This window comes from Mugil cephalus, chromosome 10, assembly GCF_022458985.1.
Source record: "Mugil cephalus isolate CIBA_MC_2020 chromosome 10, CIBA_Mcephalus_1.1, whole genome shotgun sequence".
NCBI classification, from domain to species: domain Eukaryota; kingdom Metazoa; phylum Chordata; class Actinopteri; order Mugiliformes; family Mugilidae; genus Mugil; species Mugil cephalus.
The window spans coordinates 23,706,147-23,728,903 of NC_061779.1; the positions used below are offsets into that span (position 1 = coordinate 23,706,147).

Consider the following 22,757-nt stretch of genomic DNA (forward strand, 5'->3'; position numbering starts at 1 on the left):
ATGGTCAGTCCAGTCCAGATTGTTCAGGTGAACACACAGATACTTATAAGAATCCACTATCTCTATGTCCATTCCCTAGAAGCTCACTGGTGTGTGTGTGTGTGGTGTGTGTGTGTGTTTCTCCCTGTGGAAATCCAGCACCAGCTCCTTGGTTTTACCCACATTCAGCTGGAGGCAGTTTTTCTGCCCCCAGAGTACGGGAGTCTCTTTCTCCCTAAGAGTCCTATTCTCTGTCTTCGCCGTCCAGCACGAGGCCAACAACTGCAAAATCATCCGAGAATTTCTGCAGATGAAATATGTGATAGTGATGATAGATGTAGGGCGAAATGGTACACCGTACTTATAGGCTTGATAGTTAAAGGGGCATCTTTGCACACAATATGTACAGTTGAGTACATACATAGATAGATGTACATACTGTATATAATTGGTTGTCTACAATCTTTTTATATGGTTGTTCTTTTTTTCCATTTTTATGCCAAGTGCTTTTTAACTTACACTTTTAACTATGCACTTAAGTGCTGACATTCCCAGCAGCGATAACAATAGCAAGATAGCAATACTCCTGGATATTGCTCTTGGCTGATAGTAGGAATCTATTTGAAATGGTTTTATGACCAGTCTTATCGCAGAACTTTAACACATCTTTGTTCCCTGTTTTTGTTCCCATTATTTCTTATTCAGCAACTTGCACTTCACTTGATCTTGCTATTTTGTCAGTTTTGCACCCAGTGAACTGTTTATCATACAGACTGGAACATGATGTTGATATAAAATGTCACATTTTAAGAGTCATTTTGAAGAATTTGACCTGTCTTCTAGAAATGATGCTCACAACAAACCAATGAGGTATGTGTTCAAGAAAAACAGCATAATTGCATTTTGCAAATATATTGTTGCCTAAGGACAAGTGAATTTTCCAGTGACACTGTGATATTTCTCCACTTGTAGTGGCTGCAGCATTATTCCACTATGCATTGATATCTGTAGTAACAGACAGTCCTCGGGTTAGGTCAAAGAAAGACTGCAGTGTTGTTAAATTCTTGCAACAGGTCTTTTGCCAGCCCTGCACTCAGGTTATTTGCTATTTGCCAGCATATAACCACAGCATAGCACATCATGAATGCGGAACTGGGATATCTTTTTATAAGTTGCAGAAGATATTAAGTTATTTTTTGCATTATTTAGAGGGTTGACTCTGCGATAAGCAACATTAAATACCCCTGGGGGCACACGGTACAAGGTCTTCCGAAAGGAGGTTTTCTTCAGCTCAGGGACACCATGGAACAAATACTGTCGCCGTGATCCAACTCCGAAGTTCAGGTTACAGGATGATTGCTGAAGAGACTAGTTCCCTGAGTGGAGTTTGAGGACCTCCAGGGTTCCTTAAGGCAGTTTCTAGAAGTTCCAGAATCTCTTTTTTCAAATGAACATAGAAGAACCAATTACAGGGAAATAGTATGAAATAAATAAAGACTCTAGATGCTAGAGTTTCTGAGGACAAATGTTGCTCCCAAGCAACTATAAAAACTTCCTTGGCACAAAGATGCCCTATTTTATACTTAATGCCCAATTTAAATTCTTGCACTGGCCATTAATTTACATTAGTTATCATTTAAGGTATCATCAAGTCGTGTCTAATGTCATAGCTAAAGTTTGTCCCTCCACATTCATGCTCTGATAAAGGCCACATTTGCAATACATTCCTAATCCATCACCATGCTGTTCTTCCAGAGCAATAAAATTCATCTCTATTAGATTCAATTCACACTGTAAATTCCTCTTATGCATCTACCCTTTGAAAAGCTTTTGTCAAAAACATGACTTTCAAGCGTAAATCCGAAAAGAACCCGGTCATGAATCATTACTTTCTAAAAAAACACAAACAAAAAGCCGAGGCAGGCTTCCACTCAGAAGGTGGAGTCAGTGGTAATTTCTGCTTGTGCTCCATTGTCAGAACCTTTGTCAGAAAGCACTGCAACATGAGGAATCACCTCTAATCCACAAGCTGGAATATTAACATAACAAACCCTTTGGGAGATAACATGAAATTCAATTCCTTGTGTATAGCTCATTTGAATATAAATCAAAGGAAGGTATGTTGATGTCTGGTTGTGGCTCGTCATCCATTGTGCTGTGGCAATTGTCCAGCCAAAGTCAATTTATTTTCTTAATGAGAATATATGGTAACAGAGATAACAACATGCAAGCCCCCAACTTCCACCATTTGTCAATCAAAGCGTCACCAGAAGCACTAAAAAATGCAAACACAGGGCGCCCCACACAAATGAACTGTAATGTCCTTCCTGAAAATGTCATGCAGGTTCAGTGTCGGTGAAGGGCATGAGAAGGGCTGAGGCGTGGACAGAGTCTGAGTCCAGCTCTGCTGCTCACAGTGTTTCATCCGCAGAGCCATCCTGCCTATTAGCCGTATGTCTGCTGGAGCCGTGATGCTGTGAGGACATGACAGGCTCGCTGCAGAACCTCAAATTAACTTAATTTGGGTTTGGATGTCATCCTGCACAAAGCCGCCCGCCTGGCTTTTTCTTGTTCGTAACCTCTGACTGCTGCTCTTCCTGATGCGCAGTCAGTAAAAGGAACGTAGCGTTTCCTCAAGCCGGGGAGGACTGAAGGCTTTAATGAGGAGAGACTGGCATTTTAATTAGCAGCAGGACCACTTTCTTGCTCAGTGGCCTCCTCCTACTTCCATAGTAAGAAATTATTTACGGATGCTTTTGCTCTCTTATGTTAGGCTGCCCATTAACATTTGGATGGCCGTGGTAATTGGCTCAGTGCAAAATGACCGCAGGAGTATTTGAGTGGCATTGTTCCCCGCTATGTCAAGTTGAGAAAAGGAAATAAATTTGCTTCCACTGTATTCGACAACCTTCCCAAGCTCATAGTTTTAACTGGCCAACTTTAACTGATTCTTTAGGTTTTTTTTTTTCTATCTGAGATCAGTCCCACTTTCCTATGTGCTCCACAGCAAGCATCAAGGGAGCAGGCCACCTCAGCCCCTCAGCGTCTACTGTATCCAAAATGTCATTCCATGCGTACGAAAATACATCTGTGCAGGGACCGGCTACCCATGAGCCACGAGTCCCTCTTTACATTTACACAAGAACATATGCATCATAAATACTTAACAAAAAAAAAAAAAAAAAAAAAAAGTGGCTTGAAGTGATGAAAAATTCCATCACAAGGCAGTGTTCGTTTGTATCAGAAGTGTATACATCCTCGAGTCTTAATACAGTGGAATACCCACAACCCAGCGACACCACCCTTGGGACCGGGGTTCTTTGAACATTTTTTACATAATGGTGTTCATATTGATTTTGTTTTGAACTAGAGGGAAGAGTTTGAACAGGAAGGCCTAATATTTTAATCCTGCATTCCAAAGACGGAGAAATAGGCAAACAAACAAGATTTAGTTCTTTTATGAGAAAGAAAATAGGTTGGGAAAGTTTTTCATAAAAACATGTCTACTTGCTGTTTATGGTAAGGGGTATTGGTAATTCTCTTGCGCTTTATCTTTGTATCCTAACAGGCCATTCTTAACTCTGACATGTAGCTGACAAGTGATGTATTGTTTATAGTCTGTAGAAAAGTTGATCCAACATATTGCCGGCTTCTGAAATTGACTTTGCAAACATGGACTTGTATTGATTTTCATATGACGGGCGTATTATTTCTCCAGCATGTCTTCAATCTCATGTGAAGTCATTTTTTACTTTCTCTAATTCAGACAAGCAGCCGCAATCCCCCGTCTCACACGGAGAGCAATGGCCTGCGCCAAGGGCCGCTCAAACAGTAATGCGTTCTTTCAGATTAGCCTGTCAGGTACAATGTAATTGTCTGGGGAGATAAAAAAGAAGATATCCTGGTGCATTATTGATTCACATGTGAGGAGGGTCACACGCACTGCAGTTTATCTGCACCTCTGAAGACAGCCTGGGAATGGGAGAGTTATTTTTTTTTAACCCTCCGAGGACAAGGAGGAAGGATTAAAAGGTCACACGCAGTCAATTGTTTTCGCGTTTGCGACTACAATTTATTCCATTCTCATCACTGACCCCATACTGAAAAATATGACGTCTTGCACAATGCATCAGACTGTTCTCCTCATAAATTACATGCAGGGATGGCTGCCTCAGAATTACACTCCCAAGTCCTCTTGCTGGATTGAATTCCAAAACTGAATTTTGAAATGTCAATAAACAAGGAAGGAGGAGTAAAAAAAAAAAAAAAAAAAATCCTACAGGTATGCTTCAGGGTCCTGCAAGTCTTATGTGCAGTCATGCTCTGATCAGCATAATAACATGCTCACAGTGACCGTGCTATCATGGACATGACTGCACATACTGTGTGTGTATGTACATCTGTATATAGTAACAGTTCATATGTATAGTATTGTATAAATATGGTGTATATTGCATATATTTAATAACATACCTAATAACTATACACTGTGCGTCCATGTGTATTCGTATGTGTGGGTATACTGTGTATGCCAATCTATTTATTATTATTAGAATCATACTTGTTGTTTTTATATGTACGATTACTGTAAAATACTTACTTATTTAGTACAATAGTCATAGCCTGTTACATATTACTTAGTAAAATCTACACTTTTTACTATTTGCACGTTTGGTTAAATGCCAAACCACATTTCATTGTGTATGTAGCCGTGTATGTGTATGTAGTAAGATCTAATCTAATCTAATAATGCTGAGGTAGCACCAATAGGAAACATGAGGCTTTAGAGAAGCATTTAATGGTAGTGTTAATTTTCAGTTTTGAAGGCCTGTTTGACGGAATCAAAAATGCTGAACAAATTTGATCCAATCCACCCATCCAGTGAATATAGAATGCCGAGAACACTAAATGTGTCAGTCCCTAGAGGAAATCAGTCTTCAGTTTTCTGGCTCCATAGCGATCAGTGTAGCTGTTACATTTCAACCTGAAAAAAAAAAAAAGAAAAAAGAAAGAAAAGCGGTGGACCAACTAAGCAACACGGCCACTCGTCCACGTACCTTCAGAGCTGCTTATGATTATTGTGTGATATAGCCAGGACTCTTTGTTTTTGTACCAAACGCCTAAATAGTTTGCCTTCTCTCTTCTTCAGTTAGCCAATTCCTAGAATAACCTTGAGCCACCCAGAGCTGTGTGGTGTGAAGCAGCGTAGGTGGTGAGAGATAGCAGAGTTTAACTGGTAAACAGCAAACAGATTCCTCACACAGAATACCTTCTTTGCGCTTGTATAGCGATATTCACTGAGGTTACTGTAAACTGGTGCTGATGCCTCTTCCTCTGTCACGGTTTTCTCCTTGCATGCTGATTGGACGTCACTGCAACTTCACTCCTAGACACCCAACGTTTACCTTACCATTTTCCACTACATTTAGCTGTTGGAAATAAATGCGTGTGGCTCATCATTATAGGTTTTGTTAAAGTTAAAATGATCGAGCGTGGACTTTTTTTCTTGCTATCCAATAGTAAAAGACCCTGTCTTTTCTGGGCGTCTCTCAGCAGTGAATTTATTTTAAAGACATGGAGCTTGTGAGGCTGAGGAGCAGCATGCTGCATGCTAAGAACACCCTTCCCTGGATAAGCAGAGGCTGTGTAATGTGTGAGAAAGGTCACACACATCTTTTTAATATTTGAATGGATGTTCTCCGAACGCTGCAGATGAATACACATAGGAGCAGGTGAAAGGTGAAGCTGGTATAAATAGCCGATGTGAAAAGTTCCAAAGCGTGACCTTGTCAGTCCCAAGATGTTTATGTGACTATAAAAGACTGAATTATCGGCAGCCTTCCGCCTGACTTTCAAAATGTTATGAATACAATAACAGGGAGAGAAAATGGAATGACAATAATATGCACAACTGCGTACTGTGCGCAGATAAAAGTACTAGTTCGTATTTCACTCCATTTCCTCCTTCAGATCTACCTTATCCCTCATTCAACCTCATGGCATAGACAGGCCTATTCACTCAAACTGGAGTCAAACACAGGGAAAAAAGAAATCATACCGTGGCTGTCACTGAGCGATAAATGGGTCTTTGGCAAAAAGGTCAAAAAAAAGGTTGGTTTTTTTTTGGTGTTTTTTAAAGCAGCGGCTCTCCTCGTGGGCCTCTGAAGGTACCTGGTCCTTTCAAAGGCTTAGCTTAGAAATCCCTTTAAGAGAAACTCAAATAAAAGCAAAGTTTGGTTCTTACGATAAGTGACTGCTGTAGTCTGAGTTCAGACTGAAGAGATTACGTTCATCTGTTATTTTCTTTTTTAACTGTACATGACTGTATGACTGTATTTTTTATACATCCTTGTTAATCGTGAAAAAAATCGCTTACAGGCAACAGAAACCTTTATACAATGGCAAGAAATGCTTAATGGACAAATTATAAACAAATTATTAAGCCATTCTTGTGAATGATGTTAATTCGTCACCCTGCAGCAGAAAGATAGTGAGAGGGGAGGGCAAACGGTACGGGGACGAAGGTTGTGTTACTGTGCTTTTGATGCATTTATCAATAAATGTGTGGGCTTTTTCCAGCAGTTCAAAGACACGTGGGATGGGATAAGCCCCGGCCCCCTGCGACCCGGCACAAGATAAGCAGTATATGGATGCGTTTATCAGTGGCATTTGTAGCCTATCTCCGTACAGTGCACCTCCGTGGCCTCAAACAACCTTTCAGTTGATGTTCATTTCAAACCCACTAGATGTGAAAGTGCATCTTTCGTCTTCCCCCCTTTTGACCTTTCATCCGTGCAGAAGTTCAAATTATTCTTGTGGGCTTTTCGAGGACGTCTACGCAGGCCCAGGAGTTATGAGCATGGAGTGGCTGTCTGGACGTGTTAAGACCAGGCCGTAACTCACTGTTTCCACGCTCGAAAGCTGAGTTTTATGAAAACAGTCTCGAGAGGAGAAAAATCTGAAAACTGTTTTTTTTGTGTGGGTGAGGAGAATAGAGGTTTTGGGAAAAAAACAAAAAAAGCACTCAGATATATTCAGGGAATGTCAGAAAAAGAAAAGACGGTTACATTTCGTCTGTGTGAACCTTCTCTCATTTTCAATCTATATAGCAAAACACACTGGTCATCCGGTTGCCTGAATAAATCAAAAGAAGCATGGAAATTAGCTGCCTTAGAACACCATACTATGGGTGAGGTGAGTGTCTGTATCGCTCCTTGCCAGAGGCTGGCTCTTTAGTTTGCTTGCAGTGAGAAGAAGAAGAAGAGATTTCTTCTGATTGATGTTGTCGGCTGAAAGAGATGGGTGGCGATTTTTATGAAGAAAAGTGTGGAAGTGCGCAGTAGCTTTGCTCCATTTCCCTTGCAAGATATCGCCACACAACTGAGCCTTTTATCTCTAGACTCTGCGCAAATATGGAAACAGAAGCAAGGTCCTGAGCTAATTAAATCTGTAATCACTTTGTACTTTAAAAACACAAAAGGAGAGGTTGAGGCTGTTGTGAGGGTCGGCTGGTGGTTTAAATGAGGGCCGGTGGACTGGTATTTAATAACGACAGCTAATTGGGTCAGGGATCTTTAATAGTGAGAGGGGTTCGTGCAGACCTGCAAGATCAAAGTCTTCCTCAAGGAAGCTGGGATGATAATGAAGAAAGAGACAGGGAAAGAGGTTAGAGAGAACAACATGATAGTGTTGTCAAGGGTACAGCACACAGGTGTCTTACTCTGCCGGCAAGATTTGAAGTGAGTGCTTATGATAGGGGAAGGTAATGGGTTTCAGGAGGGATCCAGGCTGAGAGTGCAGCCTAATGGAGGACGAAGCGATAGAGCAGCTAAAGTCACTGAACCCTTTTCATCTCAACTGCAGGGCTAATCCTGCCCCCTAGTGGAAATCTGCATGAACAAGTGTCTTGTGCCCCCGTCAGATTCCAGCATGCGCTGCTGTTACACCTTCATGACAAAGCGAGCTCTGTTTCATCTGCCTAGTTTCATTTCCTCATGTGGTTGCTCACAGATATCAGTCACAAAACATCCATTTAGCAGTCATGTGAAGCAGCTGCATGATCTGAGTGTTTTCTGGTTTATCTTTGTAGCGGTTTTACTCAAATGCATTCTTCACAATTCATCCCTTAACACAATAATCATGTAAAAAATGATATTCCCTTTGATAAAAAATTGCTTTTTTGCAGCTGTGTGGAAAACATTAATGCAAAAGTATCATTCAGTTCATGTCACAACTTCACTGAAGACACGTATGTCACATCCAGTGTCCATAACGGGTTCCCTGACATTTTTACATGCACAAAATAAATAAATAAATTGTAAAACTACTTATAGTCAGAGGTCTGAAGCAGTCTTCAGTGGACACATAGCCTGACCTGACTGGCCTATTTTTTTCATCTAGATTTGAGTGTGAGTTTGGGTGTTGCTCTACTGTGGGTTATTTCTTTATCATTCTATGTTTTCTTGTGTAGGCTACTTATTCCAAGGGGAAAGGCACCTGTAGGTTGCTAATCTGCGTGCATAATACTAGGGGTTAATTGTCAATGTTTTCCACATTACACAAATGTAAGGATGTATATTCCACTCCGCAATGTCTTATCATTTCCTATAGGTAAGTTTTTCTTTCTTTCTGTGAAAGCCTGTATCCACCCTTGATATTGTCATGGATTGGTGGTTTTCAGTTAACACGGTATTGTATTTACAATTCAGCCCTGAAAATCTGATTCCATTTAACTAATTAGCACTGCAGTAGTAGTATGACAGTAAGTGAGTGGTTTTCTGCTAGACCGATTTATTTCTTGCTTCTGGTCCTTTTGTAAATGGATGTTTTTTTTTTTATTCCTGGCAACAGTACTGCAGGAAAGGTGAAGAGGTGGAGGGTTGATTAACTGGAAGACCAGCAGGAGTTTGGGGGTGTTTGAGGTGATGGAAGTCCCCAATTATTTTCGTGGCTGGAAAGAGAAGAGGAGGTTATGACCCATGCCCCTCTCAGCGGGCTGAGAGATGTGCAGCAATTTGCCCTTGGCCTGGACCTATGCAGCTCCAAACCTGGCAGTTGTGGATGAGTGAAAATGAAGCCAGTTAGGACTGTTTAGGGCTGTGTTACAAATGCACCAGGGCGTATGAGCTCCTAAACAGAAGGGCATGGGTTTAGGCCTCCTAGGGACTAATCCATCCATCAGTATAGACCCGTCATTAGGACCACAAGTATGAACTGTAATTGCAGAATCTGCATACATTCATAACAAGCATATGATTTAAGTCAACTATCAAAATACAGTTGACATATTTATGGGTTTCATGGCCTGAAGTAACTACTATTAGTTTATGGTATATGGCATATATTATGCTTTACCCATAAGATAAGATAAGATAAGATAAGATAAGATAAGATAAGATAAGATAAGATAAGATAAGATAAGATAAGATAAGATAAGATAAGAAAATTATTTCCTTTATCCTACACTGGGGGTGGGAAAAAACTTTAAATATTATTTGAGTTTGTGCAATGGTCGGTTGTAGACTACTTGAAACAGTTTGCACAATTTATACAGTTGCATTGGCAAATCTGCTTTTGTAAACATAGTTAATCCATTATGGATGTTTGTTGCCGGTTTATTTAATGAAAAATACAATTTATATTTATAAATTAAAATTACAAGGGGAAAGGAACAGATGAACATTTTCTGCACACAATGTTTTAAATTGTATGCCAATCAACTAATGGAGGCGGCATCCTTTGTTTCAAGATGCCTCTGATTGGACGGTGGTTACTACTGGAAACGCCCTAAAAAGACATCTTTGCTGTGATTGGTCGGAACTGACATAGCAACAAAATATGTGTCCAATGCAAATTGGTGACTGCTCTGCCCCCATAAGGCTGCAAGCTTTTGGACTCTCTACTGGCTGGCTAAAGCTAACAAACCAGGCAGTAAGCAGGGGGTTCATATGTCTGTTTGTGCGGTCATCTTTCTGCTCTAAGCGCTGCTGATATTCGTTGTAAAATCCGCATTTCTTTTCCAACCCTCTTATTTCTTCTTTGGTAGTCACACAGCATTACAAAACTGAAGTTGCTTTGGTAAAGGTAAGGCAGATTTATCTCCCTTACAAAACCGTACCGGTCCATCCAAAATGGCTTCGGCTGGCTAGTGAGCTAAGATGCTAACGTCTAACATCAGCCTGCTTGAGCTAACTATAGCATATTAGCCCAAGAGCCGGCAGACAGCCTGGCTCGCTGATAGCTCAGCTGATTTAAATTCAAGTAGAAAATGGCGTCGTCGCCTCGCTACTGTAACTCGTTTTACTTGTAAATAACTGCGCCGGTGCGTCATTTAAATGGCATTGGAGTGTTTCGAGTAAACGGTGGTGTGTCCAGTTCAGATTCACTTCGAAACCGGCCCAAGTACAAACATTAAGCCAGGCGATGGGATGGCGATATAAGCACAACTTGGTGGAAACGTCAGCGGCCAACCACGCCGCCCTGCCCCGTTGCCCTGCACCGCAACCTAAACATCAAGGCTGGCTCCGCAGGCTAGTCTTGTTTTCGATGCAATACAGCTAAGCAGCACAAAGCATCTCGACTTCGACAGTTCACGCAATTAAATGTATCCGCAAGTATTTCTCCTCTTCACACAGTTTTACACTTGAACGTTGCACTACTGGGTTTAAACCATTTGTGCTCAAACGCGACGCACGTCTAACCAGTGTCGTGACGCTGCTAACCTATGGATTTAGCAAGCTGGCTAATTAGTTAACGTTAGCTGACGCACCTTTGCTTTGTTGTAGCGGAGGAAATGCCAAAACGGACATCACTGTGCCAAGCACTCCCGTCACAAGTTAATTATTATGCGTTTAGTATGCCTCCTCTTGTGTTTGCAATTTGCTCAGTACGAGTAACGGTGATTTGATGTCAGTATTTGTTAGTGACCAGTCAGGCCTCTAGCAAATATATAGCGAGGAGTGAGCGATTTGTCAAACTCTGTAGGCTAAGTGACGTCCTGGATAGTGTTGGAGAGCCCATAGTGTCCCAGTTAACTCTGTTTGATAACGTTGTTATAATTCTTGTGCACATTATGTGCATCGTATATTGTGTGTTTTTTTCCCCCCTCTTTATATTAAATGTGGTTCCAAGAGCCTATCTATTTATTTATCTTATAGCATAGTCATGTGGCCAGTGTCTGACTTGTTTCTTTTCCAACCCCCTTCAGTGTCTAATTACGTCTCTTTTCTCTCTCCCTCAGCACCGTTTTCCCCATCCCCTCCTATTATTCTTATTCTTTTGAGTATTCTTCATTGTCAAGCCGCCAAAGTGGAGAGTGTGATTGCAGAAGGGGGTGCTTCTCGTTTCAGGTAATAAACAAGAGCCCATACAGGAAATGCCAACACAGAAGTCTTTTTTTTTTTTTTCCCATCGCTAGTCCTCTGTTAGCATTTTGGGTAGTAACTTCCGGCCTTTAGAACAAAGCAGGATGTAGGAAGTCTCAAAATGGCTGTCAGACACCACTCTTTGTGAGACCTTTTGTAAAGGGAGGTTTGCGTGTAGTGACTGAGCCTTTGGAGGGTTGACTCTCTCGGTTGTGTGTTGCTTGATGGCTGCTCACACCCAGTTCCCACTGAGCAGAGCTGCTGGTGTCCACGTTAAGGTTCAGTGGAATCCAAAATCGATTACAGTGATTTTAAGATTAATATTGTTAACCTTTCCACAAGGTTCCAGAAGTTTCTATGTTCAGATGTCATGTCCAACACAAAATGAATTGCTGGTTAAAGTAGTTTAAAAATAAATTAACATTTTAGACACACATACACCCTAAGTATACACCAGTCCAATTTGCCTGATAAAATTCTGAATGGGCTTGCATTTTCATGCACAGATATGAGTATTTGTCTGTCAGTTAAACTGCAGCAGCAGAGTAGTTGGTGTGAAAAAATCCCTTGTTCTGCTTACCCACTGCCCCCAAAGCTGTGCATGTTGCCCTAGCTTGGTTGTTTTTGGCCCTTCTCCCAAACCTGGAAAACAAGGGGTGTTATGGTAAACAAAGTAAATGGCTCTGTAGTTAACTTGGTTTGTGGGTCAAGAATTTACCATATTTTCGGCACAGTCGATGAAGAAAAAGGATATGCATAAAACTACGTTGTAGTTGCCCATAATTCTTACTTTATCTGAGTGTTTACACAGCACTTTCTTTCAGCTGTATATTTCAGTTGTCAGTCTTGCCCAGTCATGATGAACCTTACTTTAATTAATCTACTCAAGCTGTGAAGGCTCACACAGCAAATTTTTACACTTCAAGTGTGTTTTACAGCATACTGACACGAGTGCCTGGCTAGCGCTCTGAGGGTTTTCAAAATGCAGGTGATCGTGACTCTGTCAGTGCCTGTTTGCCTCTAGCGTTACACCTTTTGTGCTGGTCCAGCTTAACAAATAAGGCACTCATTTGTTGGCAGTATTCAAATACAAGCTACACAAATGCGATCTAGTCTATTCTCTTTTCTACAGTATTATTTTATAATTATTTTTACAGTTATTTAAAGTACTACTTCCTGTTTCTCTTTGGCAACTTTAACGACACAACTGCCTTATTTGAATAATCTAGTTATTGACACTAGATGAAACAGCCCAGTAGTTCTGTGTTGACGTTAAGTGTGAGCACAAATGTAGCAGGTTATGGCTTACCCCGCTAGCACGCTCTAGTTGATAGACAGCAACAAAATCCTTAAATGCAACTCTTGCCACTTGACAGCTCTTGGTAAGAAGTTCAGGTCCCTATATAAATCAAAGGGGAGTGAGGTGTGACTGTAGTGTTAATGGTACTGGGATGTAAAAGCTGCATGTCTAGAATCTTCAGTTATGTCTGCAAAAGAAACTGCCTCAAAGACTTGAGCTTAAGATGGTATTCCAAGTGTTGCTATGTATACGGTAAGCCAAGAAGTCTGTCTGCTCCTGCCACCATACAGTTGAAACTGTCGTGAACCTCATCTTACGTCAGTGCTGCAACACGGGTGGCTTCATGTTTCCCAGTTTAGCTGTTCTAAATCACATGATTGGCCTTCTGGGCTGAGTCAGCACATGTATCATAACTGCCAAGTGTGGCTTAATAGAATTTGCCTCATTGATAATTAAAATTCTTTGACTAGTTTATCTTTTCTTTATAACGCCTTTGACAACAACTGGTGCACTGCCAAAATGTTCCAGGTGGCATTCCTTCTCCAGACTTTATGTTTGAGTATGACATAAATATACTGCTGTGACAGTGTTTGTATCATATCAAATGGATGATCCTGTACATGAGGGACTCTCCTGTGTAAGATACAATGTACCCAAATTAACTTTACACGTGGAGCTGCTCCAGCTTTGTTCCTCTCTGTTGACTGGTGGATTATCACACAGTCTTTCAATTCACTTTAGATGGACTGCATTTGGACATTTTATCATTTAAAATAAAAGGGCTCTTATGTCTGAGTGTGTTTTCTCATGTAATTGAAGGTTGACTGCATGAATAAGCTGGTTTCCCATGAGACAAAGATACAGGCTAATTCCAGCTTGTGCAGTGTTGCGTGAACCTAATGTTTTCCTTTGCTTGTGTTTACTTCTGCAGTGCTTCTTCGGGGGGAGGAGGTGGTAGGGGTGCACCTCAGCACTATCCCAAGACTGTCGGCAACAGGTTTGTTTTTCTTAGGCATTTTTTTCCATCACAGGACAAATGGGCTAGATAACTTTGATTATTAGACTACTATTCCAGGAAGCTTTGTTGGGTACTAGGAAGTCTTGTCAGCCAGCTGCAGAACGTCCCACGCATGGTTACCATGCTGGGCAGTAAAGGATCATTTTACAACAATGGCTAAAAACCAAGGAATGTGTTTCAGTTGGCAACAGAGTACTCACACCTGTGTGAAACATTAAACAGCAATATTGTTTTGATGTCTTGAGCTGGGAGACTGCTTTATCTCTAACTCCTTAATTTTAATATAAGTAAACATTAACATTGTTAACAGTATTAACAGTGCAGGTATTGTACTAGAACAGTACCCTCTGCAAGGGGCAACTGTGAACCTTTCTGTACCAACAACGGATTCAGTTGGACTTCGTCTTCTTTGTCTTCTTTGTGCCTCTACAGCGAGTTCCTGGGGAAAACCCCAGGGCAAAGCGTTCAGAGATGGGTTCCTTCACGAAGCACTAGACGAGATGCCAACTCCAGCAACGAAAAAGAGCGACATGATGCAATCTTCAGGAAAGTGAGAGGGTAAGGCACAAGACCATATGCATATGTGTATATGTGAAGAATTATCCTTCCTCAAGGATAACCCCCCTCCTTTTTCTCTTACACTTTATCTGTTGTTGCTCAAAATTGTTATGTTTGCAAAATTTGCAAACCTTCTCCTATTGATGTGACCTAGAAAGTTTTTAGTCAGGATTACCAGTAGAGGCCTGACATAAAACACCAGTAAGTATTTGAACAAAAACCATGGGACTTGAAGCATTATCTAGAACAAAGCCGGCAGGAATCAGGGTGAGGTTGATATGAAGATAAAAACAACATCGGGAGATTATATCATTCATTGTGTATGGCATGGTTTTCTATTATTTGTCCTTCCTAATGTTCGGAGAACAAATAGTTTTTAGACCAATAAGACTTTATGGAGTTGCACAGGACTGCAGTCATTAAGATGGCATGTGCTTTGCTAAAGGCGCTTAAGTCCCACTTCCTCTCCATCAGGTGATGTTTACAAGTGCCAAAGATGATGAGATGTGTGTTTTCCCTCGGGAATGTAGACTTGCTGGCAGTGACCACAAGATGCAGGCTATGTGGTCTGAGCTCCAGGAATTGACGTAAACTACTTGACATGTTTACTTTATATAATAATTAAAGTAACAACAAGTAAATAAATCTGGATGGACTTGGCTTTTGTTAAGGTGGCCCTGCAGTGAACTGAATATAAAGGAAATCCTTCCTGATAACATGTCAACATCTTGATTGTAAAGTTTCACTGACTTCCTGCATGGGCTGCTTTTGCCTTTCCCTTGTTCTTGTTTCTTGTAGCATACTCAACAAACTCACGCCTGAGAAGTTTGACAAGCTATGCCTTGAGCTCCTGAACGTGGGCGTAGATTCAAAACTCGTCCTTAAAGGAATCATCTTGCTGGTAAGACTTCTCATGTATCCTTCAGTTCTCAGCTTAACGGAAATATATTCATTCATAGTTTGTCGGCTGTACTGATTGACTCGTAGCAATACACATAATGACCACAGTAGTCCCGCTCTCTTTTCTTCATTTGTCTGTGGCTCAGATTGTAGACAAAGCCCTAGAAGAGCCGAAGTATAGCTCGCTCTATGCTCAGCTATGTCTGCGCTTGGCAGAGGACGCACCAAACTTTGATGGCCCTTCATCTGAGATCCAAACATCCCAAAAGCAGAGCACAGTAAGTGTCGCTGCTGACATTCTTCTAGAAAGCTGAATATGCCTGTAATAGTTTTTTTTTTCTTTTTTACTTTTCATAATACACACTGCTCAAAAGAAGGAAGACTTTGAAAGCACATCTGATCTCAGTGGGAGAAAAATCATGCTGGATATCTGTATGGACTGTGTGTTATGAACTACAGGATGCCACATCGTTTCATGTAGTTGAAATTGTCAACCTACACAAAGATTCCCCAGAAAATAAAAGGGAAGAAATGATGCAGCAAGGTAGTCTATTTTACTTAAACCTCATTGCAGCGGTTCAGAATGTTACTTAGTAGATTGTATGTCCCTCACCTTCTGGTATTTACCTGACAACATCATGCTCCTAATGAGACAACCAAAGGTATCTTGGGGTATCTCCTCCCAGATCTGGACCAGGTCAGATCAGTGAGCACCCAGACAGTCTGTGGTGCAAACCTGGCGGTGTCAGATGAACTGAAACATAATGTACCAGAGGTTTTCTATTGGTTATAGGTCAGAATAGCGTGGGGGCCAGTCAGTGGTATCAATTCCTTTATCCTCCAACTGCCTGCATATTCTCACCATATCAGGCTGTTGTCGTACACCAGGAGGAACCCAGGACCCACTGCACCAGCGTAGGGTCTGACAACGGGTCCAAGGACTTCATCCAGATACCTAATGGGCAGTCTGGGTGCCTTTGTCTAGCCTCTAGACGTCTGTGCGTCACTCCCTTCCTCACCATCACTGAGTCACCGCCAAACTTGTCGCGCTGAACAAAGTTACCGCCCGGTGCTACAGGCAGCATAACGTTCTCCACGGCTTCTCCAGAACTTTTCATACCGGTTCACACAAGCGAACACACAACACCGGAGGTCATTGTGTAGGGCTCTGGTACTGCTCATCCTGTTTCTCCATGCACAAAGGAGTAGACACCGGGCCTGCTATTGGCTTGAAGACCTTCTACAGTGCTGTCCAGCTCTCCTAGAATAATTACCTGCCTCCTGAAATCTCCTCCATGCTCTTGAGACTGTGCTAGGAGTCAAAGCAAACCTTTTAGCAATGACACATATTGATGCACCATCCTGGAAAAGTTAGACTGCCTGTGCAACCTCTGTAGAGGCTCCAGGCATTGCGTCACGCTTTTGGTTGAGACACTGACTGTAGCCAAATGCACTAGTGAAAAACAGAAAAGATGAGGAGGGAAATGTCAGTAGTCTGTACATGTAAAACCACTCGTGCATTTACGTGCACAGCTTAATCACAATGTGCTCAAAATTTGACTTTCTGAATGCGTCCCTCCACACTAGGTGGCGATACGTGTCTTTTCAGCGGGTTTCCACCCACAGATAAGATGCGCGCTATTACTACACTGGTTCTGTTTACCTTCTTCTGTGACTAGTTTTCTTGGATGTTTTTGTTCCGTGGTCTTAGCTAGCGCAGCAGTTGTGGTGCATGCGCGCATACACATTGTCTAAGGCGTGTACGTGGCAGGGAAAAATCAATTTCAAATCGCATTACCTGGGTGTCTTAGTCAGATAAGGAGAATTCAGATATTAGTCGGAGTGATGTGTTCACATGCGCTTAAGTTGTCCAGTTAGGGCTGGAGGTAATAATTTTTTTTTTTTTCACGTGCATGTAAACGTGCATGTAAACGTGTAAACGTACTGACTGTTGCTCCTCTAGTTCACCATCTAGTTCAGTCAGTTGAAACTGATTAACAGTCTCCTCCACTACTTTATTGATCAGATCCACATCCAAGGAGTTTAGCAATTGACTTGATGCTATTCTCTGATTAAAAAGTTTTTACTTTGATTTCTTTGAGCAGTGTGTAGTATTTTTTTTTTCAATTATTCAATTATTTTATTGTTTGTAAAGCAAAAACAAATCTCTCCATTCATTTGTTGTTGTATTGAATTGTAATATGTACCAGTGTTTGTTGATCTCCATCTAATCTGTGGATGTTTTGTTGCTTTTGTAGACCTTCAGAAGACTGCTGATTTCCAAGCTTCAAGATGAATTTGAAAACCGCACCAGAAATGTTGAAAGTAAGTCCTTGGTAGTTGTGCATTTTCAAAGATGTGCTTGAATTGCAGCTCACTATTTCACTATAACCAGTGCACGTCTAACACATGTTCGTCCTTCGTCCTCAGTCTATGACAAACATGACAACCCTCTTACTTCTGAGGAGGAGGAGCAGCGTGCCATTGCCAAGATCAAGATGCTTGGTAACATTAAATTCATCGGGGAACTTGGCAAACTCGACCTCATCCATGAATCTATCCTTCATAAGTGCATCAAAACAGTACGTGATCTTGTATTTGTTAGTTTTTTGGGGAGAAATTCACGGTATTGGGTTATGTTAGAAATCACGTTTTCTCATTTGTGAAACCCTAAAAAGATTTGGAATATTAAATTTAAATACTGTCCATATTCACATGGCTGTGACCAGTGTTCTGACCCCTCTGCTTTCCTTTTCTACTTAATATTTTCTGAAGCTTCTGGAAAAGAAGAAGAGAGTCCAGCTCAAGGATATGGGGGAGGATCTGGAATGCCTCTGTCAGATAATGAGAACGGTGGGGCCGAGACTCGACCATGAGAAAGCCAAGGTAACACCCCTTCATCTCTAGCTGTCTGGAGAGACTGTGTTACTTTAAGATAATGATACTAGTGTGAAACAAGAAATTATCAGGTGTGAGTTATTGTGAAAACTTCTGCATAAAATTCGGTTTCCTCTGCAGTTTTATGCAGAAATCATACCCTAAAACTGTGTCATTCAGATCCTGGATTGGTTTAACTATGTAAAGTCCCACCTGGCTCGCAGCCAGTGTTAATGTAAACCCCACTGTAAAACTGTATGTACAGGATGCTGTTGCTCATTCCCACTTTCCTTTCTCTATCCTTTCACCAGTCTTTAATGGATCAGTACTTTGGCCGTATGCGATCCTTAATGAACAACAAGGATTTGCCTGCTAGGATCCGCTTCCTGCTGCAAGACACAGTGGAACTGCGAGAAAACAACTGGGTCCCCCGCAAGGCTTTCATCGACAACGGACCAAAGACGATTAACCAGATCCGTCAGGATGCAGTGAAAGTGAGTCCAGTGATAAAGGATCCTGTGAATACAACTGTGATGTTATGAGCAAGTCGTTTCTGCAAATTGTCGAGGCACTTGTTGACTTATGGAGAAAGTATGTAGACCAAATCTGGTGAGTTCGGGGCCAAGTGTGCCATCGGGTCTTTGGTTCATTTAATGACAGCTGATGTGTTGTTTGTACGTTAGGATTTGGGTGTTTTCATCCCTGCACCCATGTCTCAGGGGATGAGGATGGACTTCTTCTTGGAAAGCCCTTTCATGCCCAACAGAATGAAACTGGACAGGGAGACTCTCGGAGGATTGGCTGACATGTTTGGACAGATGCCAGGTGTGTGCTTTGTTTTTGGGTAACTTGAGTAGTGTAGCCACATGTTTTTATGTTGTTGGTGCCACTTAAAATTAGACTCTTTCCTAAAAGGAAAAAAATCAACATTTTTTTTTATTATCGTAAAGATCATCTTGGGGTATCAATTGCTCTGTAGTGAATGTGAACCATCCTCATGTCTGTGTTCTCAGGCAGTGGAATTGGAACTGGCCCGGGGGTTATTCAGGACAGGTACTCGCCCACTATGGGTCGTCATCGCACCAACCCGCTCTTCAACGGCCACAGTGGCCATATCGCCACGCCACCGCAGTCACAGTTTGACATGGTGCCCAAGCCTTTTGTTAAGTCCAACCAGGTAATCAAGTTTCCTGTGATAAACGTTCCTCTACAAATCCTGAAGTTCAAGTTTGTAGTTTCTTTTTTTCTGTCCGCCTGTAATCATCCTCTGTGTCCTTGCGACTTTTAACAGGTTCAGAACCAGCATTTCCTCAACCAGAACCAGAACCACATGGCCCAGCAGCAGGCCCAGTCCAAGGACATGCCTCCACGATTCAGCAAGAAAGGACAGCTCAACGCAGACGAGGTAACTAGAGAGAACTGTAGCTGGAGAGCAGGATATGGTTGTAACAGGCGTTCATGCAGTATATGGCACTAAATCAAATTACAGTTTATGGAAGTTACAACATTAGGATTCATTGAGCTCCAAGCCTTGTATAATCAAGATACTGCACAACCTGAAACCACACTCTTGAGTGTATCCTGCTCTCCTAACTGCCAGTGTTGAGTCTTGATGCCCAGTGATTATAAAAAGACGCGTTATTCTGAGGAATACAACCTGCTACCAGTCTTTCTCCTACTCTTTACTCTGTCTTTAATCTCCTCCATCTTTCCTATCCATCCTCCACTTCTTCTCCCCTTCCTTTACTTCCTTCAAACTGGTAGCTGGTCCGCTGACTGCGATTATGAGACATGAGGGCATCACATATGACTAGCATGCAAACTCAGTATTTGTTGACGACTGAGACTAATCCTATTGCATGCTCTCTGCCTTCACCATGTCCCGTGGTCCCACAGATCAGCCTGAGGCCTGCTCAGTCATTCCTCCTCAATAAGAACCAGGTGCCCAAGCTCCAGCCACAGATCCCTACCATGATGCCTCCCAGCGCCCAGCCTCCACGCACTCAAACCCCTCCTCTGGGACAGGTGACACACCGCCAATAAGCTAGTCACCACGAGAACAGTTTGAAACCTGGGTGTTCTGATTTGATCTTTCTGTTCCTGTTGTAACCCCTTAACCTTTGCTCTCAGCCTCCACAGCTTGGCCTGAAGACCAACCCTCCTCCCATTCAAGAGAAACCTCAGAAAACAAACAAGAAACCGCCTCCTGCCAAGGAGGAACTTCTGAAGATGACGGTAAGCAAAACAGCTGCATTCACAGCTGCAGCTCCTCCACTCTGCAATAATACTTGAGGAATTACATAATCATCGTGGATGAATCAGTGGAATGTCACATTACCACAGAACAGCTTTAATGCAGCTCATTATTATTATAGCCGTGACACACTCATCTGTCTTACTCATCTCAAAATTGCAACTTTTTATTGTAGCCATAATGATCAGTAAACACTTGTACTCATGACTAAATGTTTTCAACTGTAACTTTCCCATGTGTCACTGTAAAAGTAGCTCATAATGAATGTGCAGCCAACATGAACAGTTTATTCTGCTTTCTGTCTCTCTCATGCTCTTGGTCTCTTTACAAAAGCAACTGAGACTTAAAGTATTAAACCGCTTCAGGTGTGTTATGTGTATTTAGAGAAGAAGGTACAAATGATCTCATGTGTCGTGCTCGCTAATCAGAGTGGCCTCAACTCATTTCCGTGCACTTGAATCCTCTCTTTAGGAGGCAATCATGACTGAGTACTTGAACACTAAGAACCTGACTGAGGCTGTGAGTGGCGTGCGGGAGATGAAGGCTCCGAAGCATTTCCTGCCAGAGATGCTCAGTAAGATCATTGTGTGTTCCCTGGACCGTCCCGATGAGGACAAGGAGCATGCCAGCACTCTGGTTCACACACTCCGCACCGAGGGCCTCATCACTGGAGAGAACTTCATGCAGGTACACGCAGCCGTCTTTCATTCTGTATCACACCCTCACAATGAATCTACATGAATGTACTGTGCAAATGGTTAAAGCACAGAATCAACATTTTAATAAAAGTGGCAATCGGTCAGTTTCCATGTAGAACAAGGATTCTGAGGAGGCGGAATCGGAAACGCAATCTCAGCTTTTAATTCTGACATTTTCAAAATTACATGAAATTGCCCTCTGAGAGGGTTGCTGTAATCAGCTGTGACATATTTATCACTGATTAACCCAGAGGGAGGTTAGCAGTGTTATTCATGCTCTTGATATTCTCACCACTCCTTCAGGCTTTCCTCAACGTCCTGGACCAGTGCCCTAAGATCGAGGTGGACGTGCCCCTGGTCAAGTCCTATCTGGCCCAGTTTGCGGCTCGGGCCATCATCGCAGAGCTGGTGAGCGTGGCGGAGCTGGCTCACCCCCTAGAGAACGGCACCCACTTCCCACTCTTTCTGCTGTGCCTGCAACAAACAGCCAAGCTGAAGGACCGTGAGTGGCTCACCGACCTCTTCCAGCAGAGTAAGGTCAACATGCAGAAGATGCTCCCAGGTACGTCCCTCCCTCCCACCACCCCACCTACTGAGATGTCTTCACTCAGTACAAACTATCCTCCCGTTGGTTTCTTTTTGTAAAGAAGTATTTTTTCATAATTTCATATCTTTCTAACGTTTCACCACAGTATACAAGCCAGTGAATGTCTAATACGTGACATAATCAGACCATATCAGCCCCAATGATTTGATCTGTCCACTAAATTCTGTCACCTTCCTGTAGCAGTTGATGATACAGGCAAGCTTACAACCCACAGTGTTCATCAAGTCTGAACTTGAAATATTCCCAAACTAAAGAGGAGGCATTTTTCTTTCCTTTCTCCCTCAACTTCCATCTTTTCTACAGTTGCTTGTGTCATGACTGACCCCTGGTGGTGGGCATTGTGCACTGCAGCGAATCATGGCAGAGTTTTTCTTTCTTAGTTTCAATAAAGTGTGTGTGGTTTTGACTGTGTTGCCTTTTGAATATTTAAATATAGGAGTGTACAGTCGAAGCCTTAAATTACGTCAGAAACACAATTACCGACATCACATCTGTCTGAATAACTGACTCCCTTGTCGTGGCAGAAATCGACCAGAACAAGGACCGCATGCTGGAGATCCTGGAGGGGAAGGGCCTGAGCTTCCTGTTCCCGCTACTGAAGCTGGAGAAGGAGCTGCTGAAGCAGATAAAGGCAGACCCGTCTCCACAGTCCATCTACAAGTGGATCAAAGACAACATTTCACCCAAGCTTCACACTGACAAAGGCTTTGTCAACATCCTCATGACCAGGTACATTTTCTGATTGTGTTTAGGTTAGGTGTCTTATTTAACTTGTTTTTGGCTTTTGGCTTTTGCTGAAACCATTGTGTTATGAGTAATATACACCGTACGCTACGTCTTTTTCAGTTTCCTCCAGTACATCTCTCAGGAGCTGTGCGTGGCGGAGGGCGACGAGCAGCTGTCGGCCCCCTCCAAAGAGCAGCTGGAGCAGGAGAAGCAGCTGCTGCTGGCCTTCAAGCCCGTCATGCAGAAGTTCTTGCACGACCACACCGAGCTGCAGGTCAGCGCCCTCTATGCCTTGCAGGTGCACTGCAACGCCAACGGGTTCCCTAAAGGTACAGCTTCCTCAACTCTGACGGTCTACCAGGCCAATGAACCAGCCACAAAAGCTTCCTGCTTGTAGTACACTGATGTAAAAACTGCTCTTGTCAAGATTCCCGAGATATGTGTTAGGGTTGTTGAAAAAGAATGGCTTTTTTTGGC

At 42.3% G+C, this 22,757-nt stretch overlaps 1 protein-coding gene and 1 non-coding gene across 2 annotated transcripts in view; both read left to right on the forward strand.

Annotated features, from left to right (window-relative positions):
- The window catches only part of eif4g2b (eukaryotic translation initiation factor 4, gamma 2b), a 24,693-nt gene continuing 1,936 nt past the window's right edge, over window positions 1-22,757 (forward strand). Inside the window, exons 1-20 of the mRNA XM_047595890.1 lie at window positions 1-27; window positions 248-329; window positions 11,219-11,327; window positions 13,574-13,639; window positions 14,093-14,218; window positions 15,017-15,119; window positions 15,265-15,396; window positions 17,377-17,443; window positions 17,549-17,700; window positions 17,894-18,004; window positions 18,307-18,489; window positions 18,679-18,820; window positions 19,009-19,172; window positions 19,287-19,400; window positions 19,892-20,020; window positions 20,126-20,230; window positions 20,721-20,936; window positions 21,251-21,509; window positions 22,079-22,283; window positions 22,401-22,609. Of these exons, the coding sequence (XP_047451846.1) occupies window positions 1-27; window positions 248-329; window positions 11,219-11,327; window positions 13,574-13,639; window positions 14,093-14,218; window positions 15,017-15,119; window positions 15,265-15,396; window positions 17,377-17,443; window positions 17,549-17,700; window positions 17,894-18,004; window positions 18,307-18,489; window positions 18,679-18,820; window positions 19,009-19,172; window positions 19,287-19,400; window positions 19,892-20,020; window positions 20,126-20,230; window positions 20,721-20,936; window positions 21,251-21,509; window positions 22,079-22,283; window positions 22,401-22,609 (2,701 nt within the window). The remainder of the gene's footprint in view (window positions 28-247; window positions 330-11,218; window positions 11,328-13,573; window positions 13,640-14,092; window positions 14,219-15,016; window positions 15,120-15,264; window positions 15,397-17,376; window positions 17,444-17,548; window positions 17,701-17,893; window positions 18,005-18,306; window positions 18,490-18,678; window positions 18,821-19,008; window positions 19,173-19,286; window positions 19,401-19,891; window positions 20,021-20,125; window positions 20,231-20,720; window positions 20,937-21,250; window positions 21,510-22,078; window positions 22,284-22,400; window positions 22,610-22,757) is intronic.
- On the forward strand, window positions 19,608-19,796 carry LOC125015592. The gene has a single exon (XR_007113631.1). It is a non-coding gene; the product is annotated as a small nucleolar RNA SNORD97 (small nucleolar RNA).